We start from the raw sequence: 23,688 nt of genomic DNA on the forward strand, positions 1-23,688 counted from the left end.
TCAGCCCAGCAGAGCCTGGAGAAAGCTGCGGCTGAAGGAGGAAGAGCCGTTTGTGGCTGCCACTGATGTGCTGCTCTAAGCAGGAGTGCTGGCCTTTCCGGGGCTAGGAGGGGCTCTCCCCATGGCAGGGCAGGGGAAGGCAGGCAGTGCTCCTGGGGAAACAGGGGGGCTTTAGGAAGAAGCCAGTTCTGCCCAGCCTGGCTTTAGGGCCTGAGACTGGAGCTCCAGCAGCTGGGGGAGGCAGAGGGTGGTGTCAGGTGAGGCTGACTCTGTCCATTCTCAGAGCTCAGAAAGCAGAGCTGCTGTGGTAGCTGGCGCGCCTGGCGCATGGTATGTGGAGAACTACGGGCAGTTTGCGAACCCAGGCGTGCTGGTGGGCTCTTGCTGTCCTACTCTGTGGGCGTGGGCCTCTGAGCTCGGCACTGGGCGCCTGGCGAGTCGCTGACGCTGTCAGTGACACACTGCAGGTGCTGTATGCCCTGTCTCTAGATCCCATGGCCGGGCCTGTGTCTGCCAGGGCACGGAGGCAGCCACATGATGCCAGACGGCAGCACCTTGGAGCTGGACATGAGACGGGTGTGACTGTTGCATGGCACAGGGCTCTGTGGGCCGCCACGTGGGGCAGGAGCACCGCCTGAGTGATGGCTGGGGCCGCCCAGTGTGGAAAGGCTGGTCCCCGTGCTGCACATGCAGACTCGGCCCCTCTAGTCAGCTGAGTGAGAGCAGCGGGTGGGGGACCCAGGAGAGGTGGGTCCCACTGTGGTGAGCGTACAGGGCCCCTGGCACTCGCCTGCCAGTGCAAAGGGAGCGGGGTGGCCCTGTCTGTGTCTATCCCGAGCTCTTGCCGCCCTCCAGGGTCACCTTCTGTGGGATCTGCTGTAAGAAATATGTGGAAGCCAACATCTCCCGGAAGTCTCGCACCACTGTCAAGTACACCATGAAAACGCTGGCCAGCAGCTCCGAGACCGTCATCTTCATGTTCCTGGGCATCTCCGCCGTGGACACCTCCAAGTGGGCGTGGGACACGGCGCTGGTGCTGGGCACCCTGCTTTTCATCCTGCTCTTCCGGGCTGTGGGTCAGTCGCTCTCCTGTCCTGTGCTGTCTGCAGCTCTCAGCCCCTCGCTGGGGGCTGTCAGCTCCCTGGGATGTGCAGAGCCCCCTCCTGGCTCGTGGGGCAATCTGCCGGGTGGGACTCGGGGGAGCTTGCAGAGGGTTTGTAAGAGCCCTGCCCTTGGCTGCATCCTGCAGAGCACGCACCCAGGCCAGGCCACTTCTCCTGCGGCCACCCCTCATCTGCATCTCTCCCCCAGGTGTCATCCTCCAGACCTGGGTGCTCAACTGCTTCCGCCTCACCCCGCTGGACCGCATCGACCAGGTGGTGATGTCATACGGGGGCCTGCGGGGGGCCGTCGCCTTTGCCCTGGTCATCCTGCTGGACGGAGCAAAGGTCCGAGCCAAGGACTACTTCGTGGCAACGACCATCGTGGTGGTCTTCTTCACCGTCCTTGTGCAGGTCAGCATGGCAGGGCCCGGCTGTCCTCAGACCTCAGGCTGGTTCTGTGCCGGAGAGCAGGGCTAGCTGTGGTGCTCCTGCCCGGCTGCAGGGGGCTGGCATTGGAGGCAGGTCGTGGGGCGGTACAAGGCCTGGGGTGGAGGAGGCTGGAGGTAGCACTCCAGGACTCCAATCCTCTGGGGCAGCAGGACTGGAGCAGGGGGGTGCTGGGATATGGGGCAGACAGCCCTGCCCCCTGGGGGGCATCGCAGGGCCCATAGCAATTCTCTGTGTGGGGCAGCTCCTTCTCCCGCTTAGACAAAACATGCCTTAGAGAGAGGGGCCGGGAGATCCCCTCCTGCCTGGCTCCTGCCTGCTCTGCTTGGCACCTGCCAGCTCACCCCGCTGGTCCCGGCACGCAGGCTGGGCACACGCACTAGCCCTGGTGCGCAGAGCCAGGAGGCAGCAGGAGAGGGAGCAAAAGGCATTCAGCTGCTAACGGGGAGCTGCCTGGCCGTGCCTGCCCCCCTCCTCCCTGTGTTCCCCACCCCGCGCTCTGCTCCTGATGCCTGTCACTTCCACTGAGTTCAGCCTAAGGAGAAGCTGCTCCAAGTTTTCTAGGTAGGGTCGCCAACCCAGTATTATTATAATCGTCAGGAATAAGAAGCAGGACTCACCTACATTCGCCAGGGGTATTTTTTGTTGCTGGGGACGCTGGCAGAGACTCTGCGACTGGGGAGGCTCCCCCCTGCAAGTGCTGACCCCCCTGCCAGACAGAGCCCCTTCCTGCCCCTGCCCCTTCAGCCCAGCTCCAGGCCACACGGCCCCGTCCACTTGCCCTGCCAGACCGAGCCTGCACAGGTGGGGCCCCGCTCGAGAGCCAGCGTCAGGAGGGGAGTGGAAAGATGCACCTGTGAGTACTGGCCCGGGCCCCCTGCTGACTCCAGCCCCCTCTGCTTTCCCAGCGCAGGCTCTGGCCCCCTGCCCAGTGCAGCAGAGGGTGAGTCCGTGGGGCCCTGCCGCCCACCCGGACGGCCGCTGGGCAGCGGTGCTTGCAGGGTGCCTGCGGGGTCTCCCCTTGTGCTGCGCGTGAGTACTAGTGCGTGGCCCTCGCTCTCCGGCCGCTCAGGCCTGCGCCTAGGAGTTGGGTGTCAGACCCTGCAGCACGGGCAGGCACTGCGAGCACACGCGTGTGACGTAGGGTGGGGTAGTTGTGAGCAGGCCAGACTGGAGCCTGTCGACCGGCATGTGCAGGGAACAGCTACATGGGCCCTGTGCTTCTCCCGCCCCACGGGCCCCAGGGTGAGACTCAGGCGTGGCCACTAGGTGGCACTGTGACCTCGCTAAAATGCTGGCGAGGCAAAGCCCCGTGGAGTTCCTGGGCAGGCTGGGTGTGCCCTGCCCTACCCCGCCCTGCGCTGCTCTCTGCCCGCCCCAGCCGTGCCAGGCTGGGTGTGCCCTGCCCTGCCATGCCCTGTTCTGCTCTCTGCCTGCCCCAGCCGTGCCAGGCCGGGTGTGCCCTGCCCTGCCCTGCGCTGCTCTCTGCCTGCCCCAGCCGTGCCAGGCCGGGTGTGCCCTGCCCTGCCATGCCCTGTGCTGCTCTCTGCCCGCCCCAGCCGTGCCAGGCCGGGTGTGCCCTGCCCTGCCCTGCCCTTTGCTGCTCTCTGCTCACCCCAGCTGTGCCAGGCTGGGTGTGCCCTGCCCTGCCCTGCGCTGCTCTCTGCCCGCCCCAGCCGTGCCAGGCCGGGTGTGCCCTTCCCTGCCCTGCGCTGCTCTCTGCTTGCCCCAGCCGTGCCAGGCCGGGTGTGCCCTGCCCTGCCCTGTGCTGCTCTCTGCCTGCCCCAGCCGTGCCAGGCCGGGTGTGCCCTGCCCTGCCCTGCGCTGCTCTCTGCCCGCTCCAGCCATGCCAGGCCGGGTGTGCCCTGCCCTGCCATGCCCTGTGCTGCTCTCTGCCTGCCCCAGCCGTGCCAGGCCGGGTGTGCCCTGCCCTGCCATGCCCTGTGCTGCTCTCTGCCCGCCCCAGCCGTGCCAGGCCGGGTGTGCCCTGCCCTGCCCTTTGCTGCTCTCTGCTCACCCCAGCTGTGCCAGGCTGGGTGTGCCCTGCCCTGCCCTGCGCTGCTCTCTGCTTGCCCCAGCCATGCCAGGCCGGGTGTGCCCTGCCCTGCCATGCCCTGTGCTGCTCTCTGCCTGCCCCAGCCGTGCCAGGCCGGGTGTGCCCTGCCCTGCCCTGCGCTGCTCTCTGCCCGCCCCAGCCGTGCCAGGCCGGGTGTGCCCTGCCCTGCCCTGTGCTGCTCTCTGCCCGCCCCAGCCGTGCCAGGCCGGGTGTGCCCTGCCCTGCCATGCCCTGTGCTGCTCTCTGCCCGCCCCAGCCGTGCCAGGCCAGTTGTGCCCTGCCCTGCCCTGCCCTTTGCTGCTCTCTGCTCACCCCAGCTGTGCCAGGCTGGGTGTGCTCTGCCCTGCCCTGTGCTGCTCTCTGCCCGCCCCAGCCATGCCAGGCTGGGTGTGCTCTGCCCTGCCCTGTGCTGCTCTCTGCTCACCCCAGCCGTGCCAGGCCGGGTGTGCTCTGCCCTGCCCTGTGCTGCTCTCTGCCCGCTGCAGCCTGCCTGTCAGCCCCGCTCCAAAGCCAGCAACCGAGCCTGGCTGGCAAGACATCTGTTCTTTATAAACCCGTGCTGCTCACTGCCCGTGGTTCTGTGATTCCTGAGGAGACCGGTCCTGATCACGTTGAACTCAATGGGTCAGGTCCACCCTGGTGTGACTCTCCTGTCTTTGCTGGAATTGCCCCAGGGATGGATTTAGCCCCAGCAAGTTTTGTGATTCACATTTGTTCCATCATGTCTAGCCATGCAGGGGGGAATTGCTTGGGTTTCCCCTTCCCTTGGCTCGAGCATTGCTCTGCTGTGTGCCCTGGACTCTGCTTCCTCTGCAGTTGTCCGTGATTTTATTTTTTGAATGACTGGGTGGTTCACTGCTCCGGCTGGTAGCTAACCGCCTGGCTGGGGACTGCCGGTCCCAAGTGTCCCCTCCCCTGCTCGGCACCAGCAGCCGCTCTAACAAGGGCTTCTTCCCTGCCCCAGAACCCAGGCATCTGTCAGCTTTGCTTGTAGCAGGCAGCTTCTGAAGGAGCTCAGCTCATCAGCTCGTACCGAAGTCCCGATTTTAACACCTCCCTGCGCCGCCATACGGACCAATTCTCCTCTCCCTGCCCCCAGCGTCCCTTGGATGGCGCCGGAGCCAATTCTGATTGACAGCAGCGTGCGAGAGGCAGCGAGGCCCTGGTTCGCTGCAGACACATATCTCCTGGTGCCAAGGCCCCTGGGGCAGCACCTCCTTTCTCCTGCTGTATCTTGGCCCAGCAGCCCGGTCTGCCTGTGCCCTGGGGCGGATGGCTTGGCGGGCTCCCCCAGGCAAGCGCTCAGAAGAGGGGAGAGCAGAGTGGCAAAGGCCCAGGATAGGTGCTGCCCAGGCTGGGGCAGACTCCCCTTGCTGGGGGGAGTTGGGGCTGGGGACGCTCCCCCACTGACAGCCCTGCTCTGCCGTTTCAGGGTCTGACCATCAAGCCGCTGGTCAAGTGGCTGAAGGTGAAGCGGAGTGACCATCACAAGCCGACGCTGAACGAGGAACTGCACGAGCACGTAGGTAGCGGGGCCAAGCCGGGATGGCCGGCGTCTCCCCGGCCCTGCGTGCCACAGGCCCTGCCCAGGGCTCTCCTTTTGACGGGGGCAATTTCCAGCAGGGATGGGGCGCCAGCTCGGACTCTGCCCCAGGCCCCCCCCACTCACTGTGTTTTCTCTTTCCAAGGCCTTTGACCACATTCTGGCAGCGGTGGAGGACGTGGTCGGTCACCACGGTTACCGTTACTGGCGAGACAAGTGAGTGCCCACGTGTGCTGGAGCCCCCCTCCCGCACCCTCGCCCGCTCCTGGCCCCCCGCCATGCCTGGCTCGCCCCCTGGCGGGAGTCTGCCTCCCCTCATTGCGCCCTGGCCCTGTGTGTTTCCCTGGGGCCTGTGCACAGGGCAAACGTGCCAGCTGTGGGGCACTGAGTGGGGACCCCGGTGCCCTACAGGGGCTTGGAAGGGGGCTCCTCGCTCTGGGCAGGCTTCAGAGGAGCATCGTGAGGCTGGTGTGTGGCAGGCAGGCCCAGTTCTGCTCTCTGCCCCAGGGCCCCGCCACAGGCCCTGCTCCCTTGGACTGAGGGGACCGGTGCATCCCAGCGGGTCTCGGGCCTTCCCGTCCCCGTGATCACATCCCGAGAGCGAATGGCACCTGCCTGGGGGGTACTCGCCCTCACCCACCTCAGCCCCCTCCCATCGCATGTCACCCAACCCCCTCATCTCCCCATCCGCTCTGAACCTGACCCCAAACTGCTCGCCTCTGCCCACCCCACCCCAGCTCCGACCTCTTCGTCACCCCACACAACCCCTCATCTCCCCACCCATCCCCACCCCTTACATCCTCATCTCCCCGCCCAACCCCTGACACCCTCATCTCCCTGCCCACCCCACCCCAACCCCCGACACCCTCAATATCCCCACCCACACCCACCCCAACTTCATCTCTCCACACACCCCGGCCCCAGCCTCAACCCTGACTGCCTCATCTCCCTGCCCACCCAGCCCCCAACCCTGACCTCCCAGCTTCTTGGACTGTGACTATGGGGCCGGGAAGGTGCAAGACGGGATTGCTCAGCACGCCATTAAATCTGTGGTGTCCTCCTCTCTCAGCGCCAGGCCAGGCCGGTAGGAAGAGCCAGTTGTGATGGGTTCGGTCACAGAGACCCCCTTGGGACTGTCACCTGACATGCTGAAATTGCCTCTGAGCCTGTTTTCCCTGCCAGCTTGGGACTCCAGAACCCTGCCCTGTTGAGCCAGACATGCTAGCCACCTGCAGACATAGACCCAGGTCTGGTCCACGCCCCCAAAGCTGCAGACTTTAACTAAAAACAGCTCAGCAGGTCACCTATCTCCAGACACCCAGTTCCCAATGGGATCCAAACCCCAAATAAATCCGTTTTACTCTGTATAAAGCTTATACAGGGTAAACTCATAAATTGTCCACCCTCTATAACACTGAGAGAGAGATGCACAGCTGTTTGCTCCCCCAGGTATTAATCGCTTACTCTGGGTTTACTAATAAACAAAAGTGATTTTATTAAGTATAAAAAGTAGGATTTAAGTGGTTCCAAGTAATAACAGACTGAACAAAGTAAGTTACCAAGCAAAATAAAACAAAACATACAAGTCTAAGCCTAATACATTTAAGAAACTGAATACAGGTAAATCTCACCCTTAGAGGTGTTCTAAGAAACTTCTTTCACAGACTAGACTCCTTCCTAGTCTGGGTCCAATCCTTTCCCCTGGTATAGTCCTTCTTAGTTCCAGCAGGCATATTAGGTGGTAAGCAGGGGCTTTGCCATGACTGGAACCCACTTTGTCCTGCTCGACCCCCTTTTATAGCTTTGGCACAAGGCGGGAATCCTTTGTCTTTTTGGGACCCCACCCCTCCTTCTAAATAGAAAAGCATCAGGTTTAAGATGGATTCCAGTATCAAGTGACATAGTCACATGTCACTGTAAGACCTCATTCTTCATTACCCACAGGCTGGCCCTCACGTACACAGGCAGGCTTGCAGGTAAACAGAACCATTTATAGTCAATTGTCCTGGTCAATGGCCCACACTTTGCATAGTTACAATAGGACCTCAGAGTTACGCTACATATTTCTAGTTTCAGATACAAGAATGACACGTTCATACAAATAGGATGACCACACTCAGTAGATTATAAGCTTTGTAATGATACCTTGCAAGAGACCTTTTACATAATGTGTATTCCAGTTACGTCATACTCACACTTAGAACCATATTTTCAGAAAGCATATGGAGTGCAACGTCACGCCCGTCTTGGGCCCCTGCCGTGCTCTGTGAGAGTCCACGACGTGCCGTGGCAGCTTGGCTGCGGGAGAGACCGCGGGGCTCCATGGGAGATGGAGTCCAGCCAGGCATGAGCCCCCGGGATGACGTGGGGCATGAGGGCTCTGGAGCTACAGCTCCCATGAGGCACCACATCCCTAAGCCCATTTCCTGATGGGGAGGGGTTCCAGGCAGGGAGTGCCTGCCCAGTCCCTGCGGGTCCCCTCCTGCCGTCCGCCCCCTCCCACAGGACACTCTCCCTGCCCTACCGCCCCTCGCCAGCTCAGGCCAGGCCCCCGGCAGCCTCCCCACTGCCTGCCGTACGGAGCCACGGTGCTCTCAGCATGGGGGGCCACTCCCCCAGCTCCCAGCCAGCATTGCACTCTAGCGGCCAGATCTTCTTCCCCCCAGTGGCTGCACAGCTGCTTCCTTGTACCAGCGACTGCCGGGGCTGAGTAGGGGCTGCTCCCTTCCCCACCCCATCCCCTCACTGCCCCTGAATGAGCATTGCCCCCACCCCCATGGAATAGTCTCATCCCTCCCTCCCCCCGCCCCCAGCTCGATTGCTGCTTTACCTGTGTCCTGGGCACGTGGCTGAACGGTAGAGGAGATGCCTTGTTACCCTGCCCCTTCGGCTGGAATCCCAGCTGCGCTGGGGTGAGGGGGCTGGCCTGAGATCCCTGCCACCCCGTGCACGGGAGCTCACACCACCCCCTCCTCCCTCTTGTGCCAGATGGGAGCAGTTTGACAAGAGGTACCTGAGCCAGCTCCTGATGCGGAAATCGGCCTATCGGCTCAAAGACGAAATCTGGGACGTTTATTGCAAGCTGAATATCCGCGATGCCATCAGCTTTGTGGATCAGGTACCAGAGCAGCCCCCAGCAGCTACGGCAGGCCCTGCCCAGGGGGCAGCTAGATCGCAGCTCCACTGGGGAATGGCGGGGCTGACCCCTGCAGCTCTCCTGGATGAACCGACCCTGCTGGGGGCACTTCTCCGCCAGGCACAGGGAGCAGCTCTACCCTGGCTACCAGTCCTCCCAGGCTGGCAGCCCACTCCCAGCCAGAGCCCTGGCAGTCGCAGCTCGTCAGGCCAGAGCAGTTCCCCTTGGGACAGCTGTCAGCCCCATAAAGCCTGGGGCCAGGGGTAGAAAGCAGTGCTAGTGAGACTCCCCCTGGGCGCTGCCCCCCTGCCCGGGACTCCCCATGCACTGCCCCCCCCCCCGTCCAGGCCCATTCCGGGGCATGCTTCCGCCCTGGCTGGGGCCCCCAGGCGCTGCCCCTGAGTGGCCCATCAATAGTAAAGAACACAAACTGCCAAATACCTTTGAGGGCACGGAGCAATTGCTCCTGGCAGACAGCTCTGCCCAGCCCCCAGGTGAGGTCAGTGGGGGGCTAACCCCCCTGGCAGACAGCTCTGCCCAGCCCCCAGGTCGGGTAGAGGGGCAGGTGGTGCCAGCAGAGGGTAGCTGGGGGCTTGGTGGCCGGCAAGGGACACAATGTGCCAGCCGAATCCTGGCACCTCCCATCTCAGCTCTGCCGGGGGATCTTCCTGAGCACAGACGAGGGCTCTGACACTGCTCTGGTCTCTTGCTCCCCTTAGGGTGGCCACGTGCTCTCCGCCTCAAGGCTCACGCTGCCCTCCATGCCCAGCAGGACCTCCATGTCGGAGTCGTCGGTCACAAACCTCCTGTGAGTGTGCTGGCGATGGGGCTGCTGTCCTGTCCCGGGAGCTCCCGGTCCTCCCGCCCCTGGCTCTGCAGAGGGGTGGCTGCTGGGAGCAATGGCGCCCTCCTTAACCTGCCGTCCCAGGGCCTTCTGTGCACCAGCAAACAGTCCAGGCTGTGGCTGATGTGTCCTGCCCCAGGGCGGCAGATCTTTCTCCTGCGCTTGTGGGCAATCACCTTGTCCCTTGCCATACGTTGGAAGCGAGTGAGTGCGTTCGGGGGTCAGGCCCATGAGCCGAGGTTGCTACGGGTGAAGCTGCCTTAACTGGTGACTTCCTGGTGGTTTAGTGCTCTGCAAGGGTAGGAAATGGGAGCGTCTTTGAGCTAACGAAGTTTTTGGCGTGTGAATTCCCAACGTGTTTTGAGGAAGTGCAGACAGTGCGTTCACGCTGTCAGCCAGCGCTGATCTCTGCTACACCTGCCTGGCCCCTTGCGCAGCCCTGGCCCTTCCCTGGCCCCCTACGCAGCCCCACTCCTCCCTCATGCTCTCCCGCACAGGCCCACTCCATTCCTGGCTCCTCTCCGCTCCTTGGTGTTGAAGGATATTTCCCTGGAAGAGGGGCTGGGGGAGGTGTGTTCAGCGGGGCAATGGGAGGGGTGTGGGGCAGGGGGATGAGGGGCGACTGGGGAGATAAGAGGAGCATGGGAGACGCAGGGCTCCAGCTGGAGCAAGGAGCGGGGTTGGGCTCTGACAAGGTTCATCAAAGACAGACTAACACGGCTGTTACTCTGAAACCTGTCATCAGAGCAGTGTTGCTCTCTGGCCCCACGTCTGCCCCTAGAGGCTGAGTGGGGGGAGGAGGGGAGGGGAGGGGTGGAGCAGGCAGGAGTGGAGCTGCGGGGAGGGCGGAGGGGACTGCTCCCTGCACTGCGAGGGACGGGGCAGGCTGGGTGGCACCAGAGAGGCCAGGAGCTGGCACATGGGGACAGTTGTCAGCTGGCCTAGGCAGAGCTGAGCTAGGTACCCGTGGGTCAGGGAATTGCTTCTCTCTGCGGTGAGTGGCCAGTCTGAGGAGCCCTGGCCCTGAGTGTGTAGGAGCCGCGGACGTGCCCCCTGGCTGTGCACACAGGCACCCACCACATGCCCGCGGGCACCCTGCACGCACCCGCACACCTGCTTCCTCCCTGCGGAGGGGCCGAGCCTAACCCTGAGCACTGGCCAGCGGGGGCGCTGGAGAGCAGAGTGCGGCGCCCAAGGGTGCAGGGAGCTCTGCGGGGCTGTGCCGATGCCCAGGCCGTGCGCTGTGATGGCTCCGGCCCGGAGACGCCCAGAACTCACCCACTGCCTCGGCCCTGGCAGACTGACTGCGCCCCGCCCGCGCCCCGGCTCTGCCTTGCCTGTCCCAGCGGCTGGCGCTGAGCGCTCTGCCCGTGTCTCCCTCGCAGGAGGGAAAGCGGCAGCGGCGCGTGTCTGGATCTGCAGGTCATCGACACCGTGAGGAGCAGGAGGGATAAGGAAGATGCCGTGATGCACCATGTGTTATGCGGGAGCCTCTACAAACCACGCAGGAGGGTGAGCGTCCCTGTGCCCCGTCACCACCATGCTGCAGCATCGACAGGAGCTGTAGTGAGCCGTAGGAAACACTGGGGGGACATAGCAACCAGCCCTACCCACTCCGGGTATCCTGTGCTCCCATGGCACTTCCCACCAGAGCATGGCGCTGGCCCAGTGCTGGGCGAGCACTCGCTGAATGCACCAGCCTCGCCCCTGTACGTGTCCTTCCCAGGGCCATGGTGAGCAGAACTATTCAGAATCGCCTGGCCCTGGAGCCCCGGGAGTTTGCTGAGCACTGAGATGGACAGGGCTTCACACCCACAGCTCGTGTCTCTGTGCCCAGGACGATGGTACGACACTGAGTTAAACAGGCAGGGGAGGAGTAACCATTAGGCCGGTATCCCTGGGACAGGGGAGATAGAGCAAAACAATAAACCAGGGAGAGGCCCTGTGTAGTGCCCGGAGCGGCCACATCGGCCTGGGGCAGGCTAGCAGGGGACAAGGGGAGGGACCGGGACTGACATGGGAGAAGCCTGGCCGTAGCTGGCCCCATCCTAAGCATGAGCGGTTGCATCAGTCCCGCCTGCTGGTCGTTCTTAAGGGCTCCAAACCCAGAACAAGTCACTAGGCCCCTGGTTAGATTGCCCAGGGGCTTCCTCCCAACCAGCATCTCCCAAACCCCTCTGAGCTGTGGGCCTCTCCTTGTCCAGGGAGCAGCTTGCTGCTACTAACAGGGGTGGGGGGCGAGGTCTGCTGGGGCTGCCCCTTCCCCAAAGGCCTAGGCTAGCCGCATGTCTGGGGCCGTGCGGAGCCAGCAGTTTCCAAAGTTACAGCCAGCGTTTGGCCTCTTTGGCTGTGGGGAAAGGCCCCGCTCCCGCCACGTTCCCCTCTGCTGCGTTAGCCGGGGGCCGCTGTGCTGACGGGCATTGGCAGAAGTCGGCACGTCGGGGTGGCGGCCCGCTCCCAGCTGTGGGGCCATGGCTCCAAAGAGCCATCTGGTCTCATCAAATTCCCACTTTTGGCACTACAGATTCTGGCTCTGACTAGAAATCCGCCCCAGGGGCACCGCTGTCCTGTCTGCACACTGCCCTGCCCCAAGGGTGGTGAGTGCAGGTTCCGGCTGGTGCTCCGACCCGAGCCACAACGTCCACACGGCTCCTCTGGTGCGCTAGCTCGTGTGAGTGTGTGTACCCCGGCTGGGGGCTCGCCGCGTCGACAGATGCCCCCAGTCACCCCGCTCTGGAGGGAGGAATGCCCCAGCGCAGCCGGCCCTTAGGAATTGCAGAGCATGGCAGGCAATGCCACACCGTGACCGGACATGGGGCTAAAGCCCATGCCCAGACAGACAGACGCAAACACCCCCACACCCCGCTGTCACTGCCCGGCCCCTCCCAGCTTGCATCGCGGACACAGAACCCCTGTGGTGCGTCTCCGGGGGCCCTGTCCGCTCTCAGCAACGCAAGCTCTCCCCGGGCTGCTGGGCCTAGGCCCCGCTGCCGCCAAGGGGCATTAACTTTGCCCCAATTTTAAGAACGTGCCTGAGTTCTGAAGACGTCAACAGCTGAGCGTTTCAAAGCTGCCAAGGGGGTTTAGGCACACAGCTCCCATTGCAACCCGTGGGGCTGGTTTCTCTTTGCCCATCTCGTCCCGTGGGGCGTGAGCACTCGCTGAGCAGGGCAGCCTGAAGAGCCTGTTGTGCCTTTGCCACCCCTGTCCTCTCCTCTCCTCCGTCGCTGGGATGGTGCCATGTGGCTGGGTGGAAGCCATGGTCCGGGCCTGAGGGGCACATGGCGCTAGGCCTGTGGAGAAGCCAGCCACAGCGGGCAGAGGCCCTGAGGGGGTGGGGATGGCCGAGCAGTGCACGGCCCCAGAATGAATGACTCACCCCAGCTGTCCAGAGCGGGGTCCATCTCTGTTTCTTTGCCTCCTCCCTCGGCTAGTACAAGGCCAGCTACAGCCGCCACTTCATCTCCCCAAGCACACAAGAGCGGCAGGACAAGGAGATATTCCAGCAGAACATGAAGAGACGGCTGGAAACCTTCAAGTCCACGAAGCACAACGTCCGCTCCGCGAAGAGCAAGGCCAGGCTGAAGAAAGATGGCAGGAAAAAGGTGAGTTCCCCATGGGTGGTGCTGCCCCATCTGCCTTATGTGTCTGGAGTGGGCCAGCCTCGCTCTGCTAGATAGAGCCCCACCAGCCACTGTCCCCTGGCTGGCAGCAGAGTGGAAACCAGCCTTGTGTTAGCCAGAGCACACGGGACAGCAGGCAACCTGCCGACATGGCAGACAGGCCCTGGGGACAGCCCCGCATGGCGGGGGATCCGGACTCTGGTGCTTTGAGCCTGCTGCTCTGGGCTGGCCCGTCTGCAAGCTAGGCATTTAAACAGGGTACCAGGCGGAGCGGCTCCATCCGTGAATCTGGCCTTTGATGAGGAGAGTTATATGTCACATGGTTTCCTACGGTTCTAGTGACCTTGTGGGACCCCTTCTTCAAATGTCCAGCGCCCCTAGTCCCAGCAAATCCATTCCGATGGACCAGGAAGTGGATGGTGCATCTGTGGCAATGAGATCCATGCACAAAGCCAGCCAGTGCACTCACCCTGTGTCCTCTCCTGGAAAGACACCCTCATGGTGTGCACTGCCCAATTGCTGTCCCTCCTGTAAGGCTCCAAGTCCGTTTCACATCCCCTCAGCGGAAACAGCCCTGGAAGTGACACAAATAAGCTTCTGCCTTCTACCCTTCGCCAACTCCAGCATGGCATCGTCTTCCTCTCGGCCGCAGGGCTGCCTGGAGGAGTGAGAGGCACAGTCCAAGCAGGGTTCTCTTCTCCAGTGTTTGTATTACGTGCTGTTGCTGTCAGAAACCATGATGGAGATGGTCCGGCCTAGTGGTCAGAGCCAGAGGTTCAAAGCCAGAGTCAGAAATCCTGAGTAGGGATGGAGCAAGGCTGGAGAAGGACTTGGAACAGGGATGGGACAGGGGCTGGAGCAGGCTATGGCTTGTGGTGTCTGTACCACTGTCAGGCAGGGGAGAGTTCCAAGCCATGAAATGAAGTGGATCAGACTGAGCTGCCGTGTCTCGGGCTCATCTACGTGCCCTGAGAGTCACCAGACTAGCTCTGGGGTGGTGGATTGGCTGGAGCCTAGCTCAAGAATGACTCATCAATGCATGGGGCGTAATCAGGCTCTAATTCTGGGATGATGCATGACCTTACAGTCGCATGTAACCAGGGAGGCTGGTACAATGTGTCGTGGGGATGCTGAGAGCCACTGAACCCAACTGTTTACCCTGTATATGATGGAAACCATTTCAAGCCAGGGGGTGCGGCAGTCCCCCAGCACCCCTAGTTCCAGCACCTGTGCATGGGATTCTCCAGTAATAGCAGCTCTCAGTCCTTTAGCCACACCCGCATCAGGTGGGATCAGTGCCACAGTGGTGGGGTGTGATTCATAGACATTAAGGTCAGAAGGGACCCTTATGATCATCTAGTCCGACCTCCTGCACAACGCAGGCCACCGAAGCTCACCCACCCACTCCTGCGATAAACCTCGCACTTATGTCTGAGCTATTGAAGTCCTCAAATCGTGGTTTAAAGACTTTAAGGAGCAGAGAATCCTCCAGCAAGTGACCCATGCCCCATGCTACAGAGGAAGGCGAAAAACCCCCAGGGCCTCTTCCAATCTGCCCTGGAGGAAAATTCCTTCCTGACCCCAAATATGGCGATCAGCTGAACCCTGAGCATATGGGCAAGATTCACCAGCCAGATACCCAGGAAAGAATTCTTTGTAGTAACTCAGATCCCATCCCATGTAACATCCCATCATAGGCCATTTACCATGAATAGTTAACGACATTGGCAATTAATTGATCTTTATCAGTTGTCACGTCTTTGTCAGCTGCAATTTGCTTCAGTGACGCCTAAATGGCTTTGAATTTTGCAGTGACTCTCAGTTCAGGGTGGCACACAAAGTCCACTTTGCCTTCCACGGAAGCTTTTGACTTTTAGAAACAGGGAGACCCTCAGGAGACCAGTGTGACATGCTGGGGTACAGTCCCAACCAGTGGAGGGTTTGTGTCCCCCCGCCTTATAGCCTGGGGTGCCTTGCAATGCCTTACTGTCATAGCTCCCAACCTGGGCTGCTCAGAAGCAGCCTGCCAGCATTCAGGTCACTCCCAGGTGTGTCAGTGTGTAACTGCAGCCTGCCAGTCACACCCTGTCTCTCACCAGCCTTGGTTCTGCTGCAGGGTGACCTCAGCTCACTCCCAGTGCTGGACTTCTCCCCAGAAATGTACGTCCTGTACTGCCCAGCCCTCTCCTGGACAGTCCAGATATGTCAATTCCATTATTCCCTAAAGGGACTAATATACCAGCTTATTATCTTAAATGGAGTTACCCAGATACTTCAACTTAACCTCACTGGTTTAGATAAGACAATAAAACAAGTGTATTAACTACAAAGAGATTCTAAGTGAGTACAAGCAATGAGGCATAAAAGTCAGAAATGGTTACAAGAAAAAACAGATAAAACTCTTCCTAATGCCTAACTTAACAAACTACATTAGATTCAAGGAAAGTTTCTCACCACGTGTTTCCAACAGCATTACTGACCAAACTCTTTGAGTCAGGACGTATCCCCCAGAGTCCAGCAGGCTGCTCCCTTTGTCTTCTCAGGGACAAAGAATGAGATGGGCAGGGAGAGAGAGAGGGGAGCCTTGGGGGTTTGCCCCTCCTTTTTTTTAGTCCCTCTTTGAAAAGCATTTCCAGCTGAGAGCCAGGAGACAAAGAGTCTATGTGGAAGGATGTTCCCTGCTGGTTGTTGTCACCTGTTTGAGCTTCCTTTGTCTTCCCTTCCTGCTTGATGGCTCTGTTTACGGCTTAAATTCAAATTAAGGCACACACGCTTCCTTTGTTTTGGACAGACCTGTTTGCCGACTTCTCCTGGGAGTTGTGGGGTTTGGAACGTGCTAATAACATCATACGGGGGGGTCTTACCCCTTTACATACAGTGTCGTCACACACCTTTTATCAGGACAGTGCTGATCAGCAAACTATGAGTTTCCAGATATTTTGTGATTGTTACAACAGCGCGTAGGGTGTGAACACAGGGGTGTATTTCATCACCGCCAATTAAACTGCCCTTCCAGCCTGTTCACGTCACCGGAGCACGGCAAAGGGGCTAGAGCGGTGCTGAGAATCTGACCCCTAAGGGCTAAAGGTGTGTGTGTGTTTGCACACTAGTACGGGAGGGCGGTCTGTGTGCGTGTGCAGACACGTGAGTGCTGTGGTGTGGGGGGGAGTGCATGAGCGTTGTGTATGCTCTAGAGCCGACCCTGGGCGGTTTGGGTGTGGCGCCCCTGGCGAGTTGCTGAGCGCTGCGTGGGCAGCATGGCTCTGCAGTGACTCGGGGAATGGGGGACTCAGCCCAGGCTCCCGAGCAGGGATCTGACCCAAGACCCTTTTCTTGTCATTAGCAGAAGAAGAGTGTGGCAAATACCGAGCTGCCCAACGGAAAGCCACCCAGAAGCGTTAACTGGCAGCAGACGGGTAAGGCCTAGGGGCAGCAGGGGGGCATGGGAGAGCCGGGCATGGGGAGGGCAGTGGGCTTTTTGTGCCACTAGGATCAGTCCCTGGAACATGGTGCCTATGGTTTTTGGCACAATGTGTTCCCAGGAGGAAGGGCCTTAAGGGACTGGTAAGAATAGGAGCCTACAGGAAAGCAACATGCCCCCTTCCCTGCTATCCCTGCAGCCTCCTGCCCCCACGCCCAGCCTCCTGCCAGCTCTCGTCTCCGGAGAGCAGGGGTCGATGTGCCCGAGCAGCCTGGCACAGCTCAAGCTGGGAGGGAGCAGTGGGCAGGAGGCGGGCTGCTCCCCTGGAGGGTGGGGCTCCTCAGCAGGGACAGTGTTAGAAGCTGGTCCGGGGATGCTCGCCTCACTGGGCATTTCCAGTGGCTGGCGGTGGGCCGTCACATCCCGCCTAGGGCAGGGTGGGGGTGTGAGGCCCCCAAATCCTAGCCAGAAAGTGCCAGGGGGTGTGAAGTCAGGTTTGGCCCTGGCACCCTGGGCCCTGTGCTGCAATTGACCCAGGCGGTGGCTACAGCAGACTCTGCCCCTCCAACCCCAGAGGGTGGCAGCTTCACAGGGAGGAGCTTCAGGAAGCCCAGGATCTGGGGGGAAGGTTGTGAGAGGCCACGGAGCAGCTAGAAACGGTTCCTGGGCTGGTGCTGGCTTCCCCCTGGGCTGGGCTTGGGCGGGCAGGGCTGAGCCAGGCCAGCACTGGCCTCCCCTGAGGTGGGCTGGGCTGGGGCTGGTTTTCCCCTGGAGGCTGCAGCAGCGGGCCTGGTGGGTAGGTGCACTGACCGTGTAGGGAGGCTGAGGCCTGCGCCCACTACGCTTCCCCGTCTTCTCTCACGGCAGCTGCCGTTCTAGTGGCAGTCGACTCCGACAGTGAGGAGAGTGACAGCTCAGAGACAGAGAAGGAGGATGATGAGGGTATCGTCTTCATCGCTCGAGCAGCAGACGAGATCCTGCAGGGCAAGAAGGCATCCGGTAGGGGGCGCTCTCCCAGCGGTTGCAACGGGGCTAGTGCTGCAGGGGTGGCATGGAGAGCTGCAGTCTCTGCAGCAATGAGGCTGGGCTGGTGAAGGGTGATTTCCTGTCCCGGGAGGAGCAGAGTGTGCCTGGCTCACGGCGAGCCCTGAGCTGAGTGCCACGGGGCAGCTGGAGGGCTGACTGACAGCAGGGTAATGGCCAGCGGTGCTGCCGCAGGGCGCTGTGCCAGGACAGACGGACGGCATAGGAACTGTCCTGCCTCGAGCCAGGAGCCAGGCTGTACCTGGGCGTCCGTCACTGCTCGCTGCAGGGTTCGTTACTCAGGTTTTCGGAACCCAACGCAGTGGTAACTTCACTGGTTTGTTTTTCAGGCGGCATCAGGAATAAATCACTGGGGACACAGCTCCTCCATCTGGTAAAGGATTGGTACAAACGAGAGTGCTTTTACCTAGAACTACTTTGTGTTAGGCCCAGGGAGCTCATCTGACCCTCCCACCTAGCCCTGGCAGCCTGGGAGGGAGCCCTGGGTTGAACACTCCACAGCTGTGCTTACTGCTGCTTGGACTCAAACCTCAGGCTTCCTCGAGCATTGACATTGTTCAGAGAGCGGGGCCGGACGGGGAGCTCTGTTCTCATGGGGGAGCTCTGTGGATTAACCCCCGGGTTAGAGGCTGCTCTCCCTGCCTTTGTTTGCCCATGAGACGAGGAGAAGAGAAGACCCCCACTCCTTCCCAGTCTGGGCCTGGCGTCTCCGGCCTCAGCAGGAATGCTCCCACTTGAGTGACTGGGGTGGCCAGGGGGCTGAGTGAGTGGGTGAGCCATCTTGTTAATAGGAGGTGGTCAGTGAAGAATAAAATCCGTGCGGGGGGCGGGGAGGCTGCTTTCAGTCCAGCACTGGTTTGCATTAACACAGTGGTTCTCAAACTTGCTTGATTGCTGCCCTCCTCTGCCACACAACTCTCACTAATGAATAAAAACAGCCAACGGTCCATTGTAGGAAGGGCAAAAGCAAACCTGCGCTGGGTGCTCATAATTAGATGTTCACACGGCGTCGTGGCACGTGGATTAACGTACGGATGGCAACGGCTTTGTATAGTGCTGTGCAATTGTAACACTGACAGACCCCGGCCAGCACTTGGCGGGGGCAGGATTGAACTTGGGACCTCTGGAGCTAAGTGCAGGAGCCTCTACTGCATGAGCTAAAAGCCCTGTGGCCCTTAGCTAAGGCTGTCGAGCAGACTCATTAATCTGTCTCTGAGAGGGACAGATTTCCACACCCAGGTGTGTGGGTTACAGGAGCTGGACGGAAATCCGTCCAAATGTACAGCGCCGTCTGAGGACCTGATGTGTCTGCTCAGCTTTGCTAGTTACCCATAGCTGTGAGTAAAATGCGCCCAGTGAGGTTTATTTCCCTAAAGCTTCTCACGCCCTGAATACATTCTGTGCCCCCCCTCCCCCAGGGATCCCCCCCAGTATGAGAACCTCTGCATTGCCAGCTCTTAGTGGCAAAGCCACTTTCCTGCGTCACTCCTGTGCTTCTCCATCACTGCTCAGTCACCAGCAGGGCGGATACGAGCCGGGCATCTCCCCTTTCCATACCAGGGCTGTGTTGCTGTCTCCCGTCTTGTGCAGCACACGGCTTCTGGCCCCACATGGGCCCTTTTCCTCCTGCTTGGGGCTCTGCAGGGGAGATCAGCTCCCGACCGTCAGGATGCGCTGGACAGAGCCCAGGAAGGGGTTGCCCTAGCAGCTGGTTGTTTCACTCTCCTTTGCCTGTGTCCCCACAGGCAGCCTGGACATCTGCCCGAGCCCACGCATCATCCCCCCTTCGCCCACCTCGGCCGAGAAGGAACTGCCCTGGAAGGGTGACCGGGGCGACCTCGCTGTTTACATCTCCTCAGAAACCACCAAAATTGTGCCAGTCGACATGCAAACCGCGTGGAAGCAAAGCATCTCCTCGCTGGAGAGTGTCGCCTCCCCGCCCGGGGCTGAGCCAGGCCCGCATGCCAAGACGGTGGCTGGCCCGGTGCCGGACGAAGGGCCCAAGCTGGAGAGACAGATGATGCCAGAGCAGCGCATCTGCTTTCAGTTCCCCAACCCTCTCTTGAGGAGCAGCAGGCCTCAGAGCGACAGCAGCCTGGAAAGGACGGAGCAGCCGGAGCTGCAGCCTTTGATGGCTCTGGACGAGCACGGCAGGATGAGTACGTCTGCCGGACCTAGCAACAGCAGGTGGCTAATTCAGTTCAACAGACCCACCAGATTTTCAGATGGATAGCGTGCTCAGCCGTCACTGCAGAGCGGCTGCTCATCTGGAGCTAGCCACCTGGGGTCAAACCTCGCGGGGTCTGGCTTGGTAAATCAAAGGACTGGCAGGTGCGGTCAGAGAGCTTGGGGCGGGGAGGCCTTTCAGAGCTTGGGTTTGCACTGGGCCAGCAGCGGGCATCAGCCGGTGGAGCTAGCTATTCAAAACTCCAAGCAGGTGGGCTGGATGCATGCTGTAATAGCATCAGTGCCTGTCCCAAGCCCCTCCGCACAGTGGGAATAACCAGATCCTAAACCCAGCCCTTCCAAACCCTAAAGCAAAAGGGGCCCTTTCCTCCCAGCCTGGCAGTTTAGTGGCTCGGTCCGTGGCCTGGCTGCCCCATGACGGGGGTCTGGTGGCCTTGGCTGACCGAGTGGGTTGTGACAGGCAATTTCTCACCCCCTGTCTGCAGCGTGAGACCTCCCAGGAGGGGGTGGGGGCGCTGCTCTGCAGTCCCCGCTGCCCATTCCCCAGCTGGCAGCAGGAGCGAGGAAGAGCTCCCGAGCAATGGCCCCTCGGCTGGTGCCCCCAGCCTCGGCATTTCTTGGAGCGAGCCGTCCCGTGTCCAGCTTTGTTGTGTCAGGCGAGTGTCATCGTACGAGGGGCTGGGGCGTGCCCTGCCTGCAGGGCAGCACAGAGACACATCAGCCTAGCACTGGGAGTTTGTTGCAACAACAGTGACCAGCCAAGCTCCGAGCTGGGTAAGGAGCTGAAAATAAAATGCAGGGCAGAGTCCCCCAATCAGCAGTAAAGGCAAACACCAGCCGGGAGACGAGAGCTCAGGACACCTCCATTGCATCTTCCCAGCAATTGCTGGAGCTCTGTGTGTTTAGATCACCAGTGTAAATGCCCCTCACCTGGGCATCTGGGCACTGGCCTACACTAATCGAAGAGACTCCCAACAGTGGCCTCCACTCTAGTCCACTCAGTGCTTAGTACTTGGACCTGGGACGTCTGTGGGCAGCTTCTGTCAGGGCCTGTCTACACACACAGTTAATCTGGAATAGCTACTGCACTTAAAACTCATCCCTCCCTTAATCCAAATTAACTTTTAAGTGTAGACAAGCCTGATTGGGGACAGGGTTGGTGTGGGAGGGACTTTCACTAGGCACTGCAGGTGGCTGCATGTTCCCATCTCCACCGTACTGACGCTATCCTGTCTCCAGCGCCCTGGAGCCTCGCTCCGGGCTCCACCAGTCACTGGGGTCAAATGGGCGGGGGGAAGCAGTGATACGCTCCGCAGCTCTGCCCATGTGAGACAGCATACACGCACTCCTGCCAGCTGGGGTAGCATATAGCTCATGTGGGCTCCGCCAGCCCCTGGCTCCCTCTTGCTGGGCTTGGATGCTTTGCTGGCCCCTGTGAGTCAACTTGCACTTTGCTTCTTTTCCTTCTCACTTAGGAAACGCAGAAGCACCCAGGCCCAGCTCTGCGTGCTGGGGGCACAGAATTGAGCTGTCACTCCCGCTAGATTGTGCCGAGCTTCAGTAGACGGTCACCTGTCTCCTTCCTTACATGCTTTGATGAGCAGAGAAAGAGTTAACAAAGTTGGCAGTTAAATCATCCCCAGTGGGGACTGGAGTTAACCCCCACTGAGGTGAACAGGGCAGCTCCCACCTCCCGGAGCTGTTGTGTCAGGCTCTCGGCAAACGCAGGCTGACAGTGCATTGGTTACACTCGGGTCCCGTTTGGAAGGTTGGGGAGGAGTCCTTGCACACCGGTGTCTGCTCAGGCCCTCCCTTTGGAGCACAGGCTATTCTTCAAGCCAAAAACTCAAAAGTGACATCAGAACGAAGCTGTGTCCCTGACCAAAGCCACAGACCTTTCCCCTGGCATCTCTCTACTGCCCCTTGCCACAAGCCCACTTCCCACAGCTCCCTCTTCCACCAGAGCTTGCTCAGCTCTTTACAGAATCACCTGCCGCCTCCCCTGCAGGGTCTGATCATCCCGTCCCTGTTCTTAAAGGGGCTCTGGCTGAAGAGGGCAGGCTGGCCCCAGGCTCCCTAGCCCTTAAAGGGGCAGAGCACCCTGTTGCAGGGGCATTTGGTTACTCGAGCTTTCATTCCGGAGTACAGGCTGGAGTGGTTTGGGAGGTGTGCTTACTCTATACGCTCACAAGCGTCCCCAGCTCAAGCCCTCACCCCCCGACCCCGGAGAAGTAAGCCTGACCTCGGACACATCCAGCACCACGGTCCGTGGTTCTAACCACTAGACCCCACTGCCTCCTTCCGGGAGTTGGGGGTGAGCGGGGAGAGCCTCAGCACTGTCACAGCCCCGAGAATCTCCCCCCCCCGCCCCCGACTTTCCGTCATGCCTCCAGCCCCATGCCGTGGTCTCCAGCCCCTGCACTCGTCAGGGCTTCTTTTAGAGCCCACTGGTGCCACCTTCGAAGGCGTCTGGCCCTGTACTTGGCAACGCCCTGTAATCACGGGCCAGCCCCCGGTGGCTGAGGCGCAAATGCACTGGCTAAGCGGAAAGGTCTCTGTTACAGCTGCAGCTTATTCGCCTGGCTGCGGACCCCAGGCAGAGCCTGTGTGACCAGCGTGGCACGCCCCATGCTGCCAGCAGGAGCTGAGCCTGGAAACACCGGCCTCTGTCCCTCGAGCTGAAAGCGAGACGCTGCCAGTGGGAGTTAGTAGCAGGCCAGCATCACAGCTGGGCTGGGGGGCTCACAATCACAGGGGCCACCCCAGGGGAGGCAGCATCCTCCCCCAGGACCCCGGCTGTCCCCCCCCGTCCCAGGAACGGGAGGGGTTCAGCATGGAGCGGATGCTGTCCCTCGGCCCCATCCTGCGCAAAGCACTGCCTGGGGGCAGTAATCCACTCGGGAGGCTGGGAAGGTGAGTGGGTTTGGTGCCGTTTCTCAGGGCTGAGAGTTGTGATCTGGGTGCTCTAGTGAGTTAGGTAACGGCCCAGTCGTAACCTGGCGCTGCTGAGGGGACAGGCCCCTGAAACCGCTCTAAGCCAGATGGTGAGCGACCAAGCAGAACCAGAGCAGGTTTCATTCCTTTCTGGTCACAACATGGGCGGCCCCATAGCATTGCTCTCTGGAGCCCTTGTGTAGCCTCTGTTTGCTTTCATGGTGTCCTCCGTGAAGGTGCGCTGCCCTTACCTGGCTTACAGTGTGGGGAGGGAGGGCTTTGCATTACTCGTACTCTATATTTGGGGCTTTGATGATTTCTGAGATCTGGCCATAATGAAACTTTTAGCTCTGTCATGTTTTCTGTACTCCCGGGTGCAGCAAATGATGAAAGGGTGACTCTATTAATTGCAATGACTATTGTTTTATCGTGAAAATACATGCAAAGTATTTTGTAGCTTGCATTGGAAACAATAAACTGGACTCCGCAGCCAGCGCTTCCCCTTCTTGCTCTCGTGGGAGCACTGCAGGGCTTTGTCGTACGCTGGCCCTCGAATGCCAGCTCCCGGACAACGCTGTCCTACTAGAGCTTCAAGGCACAAGACAGGAGCGTGGTACTTTACACACAAACGGGTGTGAACCTGGGAATTGAGAGGTCAGGTCACCCTGGGAAGAAATCGGCAGATGTTACGGCAGGAAACGGCAGTTGTGGCATAAGCAGCGTTGAACTCGTCCGGCTGTGACTCAGAAATAACCAGACACTGGCATGGGCACCCCGTATAAGAGGCTGGGGAGGTTAAACCTCCCCCAAAAGGCCGGCCATGCAGGGAGGAAATGCCATGGGTGCAGCGAAAGTGACCCCTCCGGACACCCACTGGCCCACTGCTGCCTTTGGAGCTCTGGAAGCGAAGCTCCATAGATATAGGGGGCCCACCGGCACCTGGACGGTGGACCCACTGCGCTCCACCCTGCCCCCACTCTGCCTCTTCCCCCAAGGCCCCGCCTCTTCCCACCCTTGCTCCGCCTCTTCTGAGGCTCCGCCTCTTCCCCCGAGGCCTCCCACTGCTCACGCCTCTGCCCATTCATCCCCCCGTCGCTCGCCTAAGGCAGGGAAAAGTGATGGGGCCGTGGCCCCCGGTGGCCCACCCCATTCCGGGAAGGGGATGGAGAGGCGTGAGAGGCAGGAAGAGGCTGAATGGGGGCAGGGCCGTGGGGCAGGGCCATGGTCAGGGCACTGGTGCCCCCCCCTTCCATGTTGCTTCTGGTGTTCGCGTGTGAGCCTCCCCAGGTGGAGGACTCGCGCGCTGCCTGTGGACGCGGGTGATAGCAGTGCAGTGGCCGTGTCCCAGGT

At 60.5% G+C, this 23,688-nt stretch overlaps 1 protein-coding gene across 5 annotated transcripts in view; it reads left to right on the top strand.

Annotated features, from left to right (window-relative positions):
* The window catches only part of SLC9A5 (solute carrier family 9 member A5), a 50,285-nt gene extending 27,458 nt beyond the window's left edge, over window positions 1-22,827 (top strand). Inside the window, exons 6-17 of one of the 5 annotated variants that reach the window (XR_012154453.2) lie at window positions 856-1,076; window positions 1,312-1,514; window positions 5,039-5,128; window positions 5,295-5,365; window positions 8,138-8,267; window positions 9,005-9,093; window positions 10,515-10,641; window positions 12,564-12,734; window positions 16,096-16,168; window positions 17,041-17,172; window positions 18,963-20,178; window positions 20,880-22,827. Coding sequence is in view for 4 of the 5 variants with exons in the window: in XM_073307287.2 (XP_073163388.2) it covers window positions 856-1,076; window positions 1,312-1,514; window positions 5,039-5,128; window positions 5,295-5,365; window positions 8,138-8,267; window positions 9,005-9,093; window positions 10,515-10,641; window positions 12,564-12,734; window positions 16,096-16,168; window positions 17,041-17,172; window positions 18,963-19,450 (1,795 nt within the window). In the remaining variant the exon portion in view is untranslated. Of the gene's footprint in view, window positions 1-855; window positions 1,077-1,311; window positions 1,515-5,038; window positions 5,129-5,294; window positions 5,366-8,137; window positions 8,268-9,004; window positions 9,094-10,514; window positions 10,642-12,563; window positions 12,735-16,095; window positions 16,169-17,040; window positions 17,173-18,962 lie in introns of all 5 variants that reach the window. The other 4 variants (XM_073307288.2, XM_073307289.2, XM_073307287.2 and 1 more) reach the window with 4 other exon arrangements.
* The last annotated feature ends 861 nt before the right edge of the window (window positions 22,828-23,688 follow it).

The sequence above is a fragment of the Lepidochelys kempii genome, chromosome 12 (assembly GCF_965140285.1).
Source record: "Lepidochelys kempii isolate rLepKem1 chromosome 12, rLepKem1.hap1, whole genome shotgun sequence".
Taxonomy (NCBI): Eukaryota; Metazoa; Chordata; order Testudines; family Cheloniidae; genus Lepidochelys; species Lepidochelys kempii.